Below are 9,376 nucleotides of genomic sequence, written 5' to 3'. Positions count from 1 at the left end.
ACAGAGCAACGATTTGCAGTTGGTTAAATTTAGTAAAGTTGTTCAAATGTTGAAATAAGTATTATCATGCATGTTCTCAGTCCAAACTTTCAGGTTTAGACCAACAAATGTGTTTTTGGTGGCTGACAGAAAAACATATAACCAACATGACCTGTCATTTTTAAACCGTATGTTATGCTGTTCATGACCTTTTCTTTTTTTTTTGCATTATTTCCCAACACAGGGACAGAATTATCTGTCAGTTTGCTCAATTTCTTTTAATCACTTGATCTGATGCTTCTGTCACAACAGGTGGCTGCAAACTGAACTCTCCACCACAGACTTACTGGAAACACTAGGGATTTGAGTTTTGTCAAAAAATGTAGCCTATTCTGTTTCTCTTCAGTTTCATTTCTACCAGGTGGCTACACAAGTATCTCTTTCTCTAATAAAACATCCCCTTCTAGGATGGAAACTTAGTTTGTCGCATCTCTCGTCCTCCTTAAACCCACAATGGCCTTCTTTGTTTGGGAACATTCAAAATGAGGTTACGTTTCCTCACCATGTTACAAAGCAGAAAAGAATCTTGCTGGTTTAACTGTGATACTCCAAGTTGAATCGTGCGTCATCTAAGTTGTAGCACAAAATTTAATGTATAATAATAATATTATTAATATTTTCCCTCATGTTTCTTTCAGATATACTTTATATTTATTCAGCTTGTTAAAATCTTCAGTGATGGATGATGTTTCGTGGCAGCTAAATCAATCAATCCATCCATCCATCCATCCATCCATCCATCCATCCATCCATCCATCCATCCATCCATCCATCCATCCATCCATCCATCCATCCATCCATCCATCCATGTGACTGCAGTTCAGGAAGGAAGAGCGGTCATCTGCCAATCAGAGGTTAGTGGTTTGATTCCAGCTTCTCCCATCACATGCCAAAAGAACTTTGGGCAGCTTACTGAACCATACATTGCCTCTGATCTGTGCATTGTTATGTGAGTGAATGTGAACTTTTAGTGGTCAGAAAGTCTCTGACCAAAAGAAAACTCATTATGCAGAGAGAACTCATTCCAGCCTCTTGTATGCACAGTTTTATTTTTTCTATCATTAGTCTCGACCATAGGTCAAAGGTAGATGTAGATTGACTGGTAAATTGACAGTTTTGCCCCTCACCTCAGCTCTGTCCTCATTATGGCACTGGTACAGGATTTGCACCACTGCAGATGCTACCCCAATGAATATAATTCCTCCTTTGAACAAGATCATGAGAGACTCATGCCACTCACGTCACCTGCGCCAGGCAGTGGCTCATTTCCAATCTTTTACCGACTGAGGAGCATGGCTTCAGTCCTGGAGCAGGTGATCCTCATCTAGCTGCTTTGGCCTTGGCTGCAAACCCACCAGATGCTGATGGTGCTTCCTGTAGGAGGTGGGGGGTCCTCGAGAGGGTGGCCCTGTGTTCAGGTTGTGCCTGGTTGGGTCCACATAAGTGTAGATACCAACACCGGGTGAACACAGACAAGGCTCTACCCCAGGTGTTGCTGACAGGTGAGGTTTTCCTGGTCTGGGTGAGGTATCAGTGTCCATTAACCTTTTTTTTTTATCAAAAGAGTTCATTAAATTGTAATTAGTCAGGCCCCTCACCCAAAACCAATTTGTCACACCCACACAGGGGGCAAACTGTCCAGGAATGGGAATCTTGGGGCACACAAACCCTTCCACCGTGGTAAGGTGGCAATTCATCGAGGGAGTTTTGTAACAGAAGTTAACAAGAAAACCTTAAGTCGTGTTCTGCCAAGAGGAAGATCTTATCTCACATTTTACAGAAGTATTTCTAAAGAAATAAATGACCAACACTTTGTGCCCACTTATTAAAACCAAACTGTGTGACAAGCTGCTCGACTCAAAACAACCAGGAAATACTTTCAAAAGAGAAGAATAGCAAAGTCTGAACACTTTCCAAGCTACGTCCAGATAAGGCCTGAAAGTTGTCAACTGAACAATTCCAATAGTTAATCATTACCAGCTGACATGCAGCTGGTAATGATTAACTATTGGAATCTCTCTGATTGTTGTGTGAGCTGAATATGTGTTGAGAGTTAGTTTTCTGAAGAGATGCCTGTTTGTTAACGTACTGATCTTCAAGAGAAAAAGCTGGAAAAGAAGCACAAGAAAAAAAAATACAATACTGAAACACATTATATTAATTAAAGCTGTCATCTCTTGAAATATTGTTTTGCTTACAATAAATAAATATTTACTCTGTGAGCAGATTCAATAAGAGCAGATTTTAATGCTTCTAGAAGTTTTATTTTCAAAACTAAATGTTAATAGGAGCAGAAGATCACACACAGTTTAATTTATTATCCTCAGAACGCTCTTAAATCTTGCACAAGTTGTTGGCGAGGGCATCTTTGCCATGAGCAAATTTGAACTTTGACCTTTGCGTCCTGAGAGACCTTGATCTACTGAATAAACCACTTGACTTAACAAATATATTCTCACAGGTTAAAGCTACAAAATGAGGTGTTTTGTTTTGTCTATTCAAGATTCAAACGAGTAAAAAACCTGCATGCAACCCTTGCTTGGCATTACAATTGTATTATTTACTTTAACAGGCTCTTTTATTATATTTTACCTGTTTTTGTGTACACACAAGGAGGGGGGAATACTGGAAAGAGAAATACTTGATTAAAATAAATATCTGGATTATTATTATACAGCGTTAATAATTTCCAGGACACTCCCCAGGGAGCATAATCGTCTCATATTTGTGCACACAAACATGGTTGGAACACTGCGAAATCAAGCCCTATAATTTATCAAAGCAAATAATTATCAGGCAACCTAAAAACAGCTATAACTCAGTCAGTTTTACAGATACTGAGCTAAACTTTGATGTGGTAGTAGTAATGATTCAGAAGAAATGGATATTTTTAACACAGAAGAAAATAACACACAGAGCGTAGAACACACACTCAGGGTTCTATTACTTATGCTTCAAAAATTCCAGATTCAGACGCACAAGCAGATAACTGAGAAGCAGCAGTGTGCTGTTCCCTGCAGGGGGAGCCCAGTTTCACAAACCCTGGATTACAGCCTCCGGCCAGCGATGATGGTGCAGGAGGTTATTCAAACAGCCTCTAAATAAAGCTCCCCTCTTCACTTCACACTGCACTCAGACAGTGGAGGTCCAGGAACCCTTGTTGTGAAGAGTCCAGCTGCCTGTTGCACTCCATGATGGCACTTCACCGAACACTCCTCCTGTTATCTGGTAAGTTGATTGTTTTACTTTAAGGTTTGTGTGGCAGTGAAAGTACATTAGAGTGGAAAAGTTATTTATAGAACAGGTAGAGTCTGAGTTTTGAGTCGTGTTTACAGACAGTGATTCAGAGAACGATAGTGAGTGCAGACAAGTTGTGGGATTTTGCCCCACGGTTTTATCTGTTTTTGCAGCATTTATTGTAGAATTTTGTGATGTTTAGGCTGAGGATGAAGTCAGTTCTCAGAGTAAGTTGCTAAGGAAAAGAGTCTCTGTGGACTTCAGTGTAGCTACAGAAGAGCGTCTGACAATTTAATGCTCCTTGAGTTGTCTTATATGAGATCTTTTTAAGATTCTCCTAACGTTGTGTCCATTTGTGTGTAGAATCATGTATGAAATTCTCTCAGATGAGATGCTGTGGGCACACAGAGAGAGTTAAGTTTGTTCCTCCTCTTCTGTTGTTTGTTTCTCTTCGCAGTGGCTGTGGCTTCTGTGGCAGCGCACGGTTCCCAGCGGACTAAAAGAGGGCTGTTTGAGCTTGCAGGAGCCATCAGATGCAGCACAGGGAGATCCGCTGTGTCCTATCTGATGTACGGATGCTACTGTGGGCTGGGGGGTCAAGGCTGGCCCAGAGACAAGGCAGACTGGTGAGGCAGCCACTGGAAACAAATCGCACAAAAAGTGAATCCTGCTTTTTACTTTTGTTGCTACACCTTGACCTGATTATAGCGTGTGCCAAAACTGCAGGTAATCAGCAGATTTTAGATATTTGCTACCCGTACATTATCTTTTCCAAAGGATGTCAATCAGTGTGTTTTTCTTTCTCCACTCCAGGGATGGTATGGATACATTATTTCCTCTTTTTTTGTTGTTTTTTTTCACTCTTTCTAGTCATCTGTCATCCAGTGATGCATGTACAGTTTCCGTTTTTGACGACGTCTCAGCCAAAAAACACTATACCAGAGATGGAAGGATCCAAATTCAGCAGACTCACACGGTCCCCAAAGAGTTTTAAAATGGGCCTGCAACTCCACACCCAAATCTTAATTACTGTCTTCTTGTTTTTTCATTTTTACCACAAGACATCTCACCCACTTAAAACCAGCTGACTACAAAATATCTGTTGTGAAAAGCCAAAGCGGTGATCTTGCCCCGTTTTTAAAATAGCTGTGGTGTCCCACGACCACCCACCTACTGCTCTCTCGACCCGGCCCACTCTTGACCGAGCTCAGAGTTCAAAACAATCCACTCATGTAGCTGTTTGTGTCCTACAGGTGCTGCCACAAGCACGACTGCTGCTATGGAACTGCAGAACGTCAGGGCTGCGAAGCAAAGATCGTCCCCTACGACTGGACGTGTGAGGACAAGAAGGCTGAGTGTGGTACTGACATTTGGATTCCTTGTTTGCTTTTTTAGAGACATTACATATAGGTGTCCATCCATCCATCCATCCATCCATCCATCCATCCATCCATCCATCCATCCATCATCCATCCATCCATCCATCCATCCATCCATCCATCCATCCATCCATCCATCCATTTGCTTTGTTTTTTTAGGAGCCCATAAATTAGTATATTAGTAATTAGTATTAGTATTAGTATAAGCTACAGCCATAACAAAGAATACCAAAAATATGGTCTGGTTTCTTAAAAAAATGTCACAATTTGGACACTTCAGTGGAAACAGTCTTAGCTGAAACTTTGCAAGCAGAAAAATGAGGTGGAAAACTTGAGAAATTACATTTTCTGCAAAATGTGGTGTGAGTGCTGACTGCTGAATGACTTAGCTGAAATTTGTTGAAGCTGAAACTGAGTTGTTAACACTTAAAAAAGCAGAACACTCGACTAGCTACAAAGCTCAAAGGGGCAAAATGCCAGCTACAGGCCAAAAGCAGCAAAATGCTAAAGTAGCTAAAAGTAGAAAAGGGTTAGCTAAAAGTAGTAAAAGGCCCACATTTTGGCAGGATGGGCATCCGGCGTGAAACATTTGTCAAATTGTTCGTGTGAGTTTGCTTGCTGTGGCAACCCTTGAAGAAGGCAGCAGCCAAACCAAAAAAAAGCCTATGATGTGAAGTTTGAATAACAATTTACACAAATATAGAATTAAAATCCTCTTTTTCAGCTTGTTAATGACAGACGTCTTTTCTGTTTTTTTTCTCCACAGATGATTTAACGGACAAATGTGAAAAGTTTATTTGCAAATGTGACAGAGAAGCAGCCAGGTGTTTAAAGAAATCACCTTACAACCAGAAATACGCCTTGTGGCCAAATTTCATGTGTGGTTCTGAGCAGCCAATGTGCAACCTTTACAAAAACAAATAAAAAGCTTTTTTTTTTTTTACTCCTTGTGTGCCTTTTGTGACTCTAAAGCAACCGTGGAAATAAATCTTTTGGTAATCAGTTGTTAGTGATTTAGATGTCTTGTTATTAAATGGAAAATGCACTTATCAGTTCTTGTTTTCAGATGAAGTGTTTTAATAAGATGCTTCTGACTCGCCTCCTGTCGCTGGTGTTTGAAGGGACAAAAAAAACACGAGGAAGCTGATGAAGTAAGTGAGTTAATAAAGTGAGTTATTTTCAGTCTGCAGTCTCGGCAGCAGGGGTGTGTTACTGCATCAGCTCTTCACACTTCAGCTCCTTTTAAGGGTTTTTTACAGAATCAACAGCACGGTCACAGTTTGTTGAGCAATAACTTTCTCGTGAACCAATGTTGCCGTATAGAAGGTGAGCTCATTTACTCCTAATGTTTGGAGCAGATTATCTGTAAGCAATTAAGTCCTTCTGAAACTGGAATAGGTCCTCGGAACGTGCAACGTCTCATCGCGAGAAACATTAACAGGGATGCAAAACCAAGAGGACATTAAGTGGTTTATGTTGCATGAAATCTAGATTGTACCCTGTAGATGGTGCCACATTCACAGCCAATCTTTGCAGGGCACACGTCCAGGCAGCTTGTGTGTTCTTGTGTCTGTTAGCAAACTATCCCATGAACCAGAGGGCAGATTTTAATGAAACTTGCAAAAAGTAATCATTGGATGTACATCTACAACTGGAGTCAACCCAATTTAAGGTGGCTGCCACAGCTTTTAAACACAAACATGGCTATAACTCAGTCAGTTTTACAGATATTGAGCTAAAATCTGCTGTCATAGTAGCTGAGAGTCATTCACATTCACACATCCATACTCTGATCATCACATCTCCCCGTATCCTGTGAGATTATGCATAACTTTATTCTAAGTTTGACCAGAACGACTCCAGCGTTGTCATTTCTCATCATGAGATGATCTTAGTCTAAAACTCTGGCATGAAAGCTGTTGGTCAGTATCTCTCCAGACGGTGCCCGTTAACAAAATCATAATGTCACAATGTCCCAGTGCAATCTTAACGTCCCTCTGCGAAGACAGAATGTCTGCTAAAACTCGTAAACATACTTGGTTGAGAAGATAGAAACTTTTCATGTGGACTGGGTTGTGTTCTCCATATCTGGTGACCCAGAAGAAGACACTTTCAGATTACAGATTTGGTTTCAGCCCTGTATCACTGCTTTCCGTCTCAAAGTTTTTGTTTTGATTCTAATAAAATCTCTTCAGCTGTCAGTCCAGTAAAAAATCTTCTCCACCACCGTTTGTGATCTAAAACCTCTCAGATGACCCGCTCCTCTTCACTCAGGGAACACGGCTTCATTGTTGAAACAGGTCGTGAGTTTATGACTGAAATGGGAGACGGTGCCACGGCGCAGCATCCAGCTCAGGACTGAAAGTTAATATCTGGGTCAGTCCAAAAACACTTGTTGGATTGTGTGAAACTTTTTGCAGTGCGTGATCTCTGACATAGACTCGGTGCTTAACATGATACAGCAATTCAACGTTTTGTGCCTTTTTCCTGGAAAAAAGGGCACATTATATGATTGCAAAAATTGTGTCATGTTTCCCATTAATAACAAGACTTTGTGCTGAATTCTAAGCCTATATAAAGAACAAATATATTGTTTTATGCTGTAAAAATTACAATCTCTTGAGATAATAAACCTTCATATTAAATCTTTGCCATTTTTGTGTTATGAATCTTGTGGGTGTAATCACTTAATCCCTCTAAGGATGAGTCGGTGTATTTTCTGCATTGTTTAGTTTTTATAATCAAAGTATTTCTAAGCTTTAATAACAAGATCAGAGAATTATGAATCCAGTGAGTCTCAGCAGGGCTTCATGTTGATGTTTTCGCCAGAACCAGCATCACATGAACCCTACCTGTGCTGATAAAAGATAAAAGAAAGATGCACATGTGTGATTTTTAAATGTGAAATTTGATGTTTTGAGCTTTAACATGTGGAAATCTCCATGTCCAGGGTGTACTCTGCCTCTCGCCCAGTGAACCCTGGAGGCAGACACCAGCTCTCTGTGACCCCGAACAAGACGGTAAAGAAAATGGGTCACAAAAAGGCAGTGGTGAAAAGTAATGAAGTACAAGTACTTTGTTACTGTACTTAAGTACATTTTTTGTGTATCTGTACTTTACTTAAGTAGATTTAATAATTGATACTTTCTACTTTTACTCCACTACATTTTACAGCAAGTATCTGTACTTTCTACTTCACTACATTTCTACAAAACTGTTGCGTTACTCGTTACATCCAAGTCGCATTTCGGTATTTTGATTTGTTCGTTAGTTTGAAAGTATCCAATGGCGAGAGAGGAATCAGTCCACTGAACCAATGCAAAGTGAGAAAGAACCATTAGCCCCTCCCCCAAGAAGAGCAAAGCATCACGCAGCACCTGCAGAATCACTAACACCCGGAATGGAGTCCGGTGATAGACAACCAGAAGACCTGCGCCACCCATGGTCTTATTTAAAAGATTTATTTGAAATAACCGGGTCAAGTTTACCTTAAAGTGGCCAACTCTCTGCTATTCCTGTATCGATTTGATACAGTAGAGGCCTCTGCACTTCCCATATCTGTGCCTTCTGTCACTTTTTCCAGCAGTTAAAACTGTTTAATCCGTTGTTAACACATCGGAAACTGCTTTTCCAAGCCGCCTTTGAATGCAGCATGAGCGCTAAGATGCTAGCTGGGTTTACAAATGTGGGGCAGCGAAGGACACTTGCATAGCTGCTCAGGTGTATGTTAGAATCATGGCAGCAAACCAGCAAAACGCAAACTTTGCACAGTTTTTTCCCCGAACTAATTGACTGAGTTGAGTAAAACTGTTGGATACAGCTAATGTTTGCTAAAAGATAACTATAGCAGTACAGCACCTTGAGCTTGTTGAGAAGTAGCCTGTAGGCTACTGGTGTTGTTCAAAAGTGGGTAGTACTTGTTACATTTACTTGAGTAACCACCCCTGTTGAACTTGTCTGGAGCCGGGGCTGTTTTCATTAGACCCACATGCCTGCATAATGTTTTTTTATTGGTCTGTAATCTATTCAGAATTGTCATGTTTTCATTAACTGTAAGCAACAAATCATCAGCATTGTTTATTAAAATGGTACATTACTGATTTATTAAAATTAAATACGATAGGTACACTTAAGGACATTGTATTAGCCTTTAGGTAATACAGTCGACAAGTACTTTTACTTTTAATACTTAAGTAGTTTTAAAAGCCAGTACTTTCTTACTTTTACTTAAGTACAAAAGTTAATGTGGTACTTTTAGTTTTACTTGAGTACATTTTTGTCTGTGTATTTGTACTTTTACTTAAGCACATTGTTTGAGTACTTTCTCCACCACTGCAAAAAGGCTGCTGATTTGTACGCTTCATGCAGTACTTTATCCCGCAGTGATTGTAGATTAAACAACTATCAGTGATGCGCTGTGGCTGTTATTCAAAGTTTTTTTATTTTGCTATTATCACATTCTATCGCTTAATAAATGGAATGTGACACTACTGCACCAGATATGATTCACTGTTGCTGCAAAATGTTGTGTTACCCAGGAAACAGCTTTAGTCTGCAGTGCCAGCTGAGAATGTGTCAGAATACAACTGTCATCACAAGGCCAAATTAAAACTTATTCTATATAATACAAAATTAATCACAGTTAAAACCGATAAGTAAAAGCATTTGCAGGGATCAATTTTAATTAAAGGGATAAAAGAAACCTGTATTGTTTTCCTAAA

At 39.9% G+C, this 9,376-nt stretch overlaps 1 protein-coding gene across 1 annotated transcript; it reads left to right on the top strand.

Annotated features, from left to right (window-relative positions):
* The first annotated feature begins 3,076 nt into the window (after positions 1-3,076).
* On the top strand, positions 3,077-5,600 carry zgc:92162 (group 10 secretory phospholipase A2). The gene is made up of 4 exons (XM_017429309.3): positions 3,077-3,267; positions 3,734-3,902; positions 4,530-4,636; positions 5,422-5,600. Exons 1-4 carry the CDS (start codon positions 3,231-3,233, stop codon positions 5,577-5,579), a joined length of 471 nt encoding a protein of 156 aa, XP_017284798.1. The 5' UTR covers positions 3,077-3,230; the 3' UTR covers positions 5,580-5,600.
* Positions 5,601-9,376: the final 3,776 nt, after the last annotated feature.

Source organism: Kryptolebias marmoratus, linkage group LG12, assembly GCF_001649575.2.
Source record: "Kryptolebias marmoratus isolate JLee-2015 linkage group LG12, ASM164957v2, whole genome shotgun sequence".
Taxonomy (NCBI): Eukaryota; Metazoa; Chordata; class Actinopteri; order Cyprinodontiformes; family Rivulidae; genus Kryptolebias; species Kryptolebias marmoratus.
This window is presented reverse-complemented; position numbering and strand designations above follow the sequence as displayed.

Coding starts and splice junctions, on each gene's coding strand:
- zgc:92162 (XM_017429309.3), top strand. CDS start 3,231: ATGATGGCACTTCACCGAACACTCCTCCTGTTATCTG. Junction 3,268..3,733: donor AACACTCCTCCTGTTATCTG/GTAAGTTGATTG, acceptor TTCTCTTCGCAG/TGGCTGTGGCTTCTGTGGCA. Junction 3,903..4,529: donor CCCAGAGACAAGGCAGACTG/GTGAGGCAGCCA, acceptor TGTGTCCTACAG/GTGCTGCCACAAGCACGACT.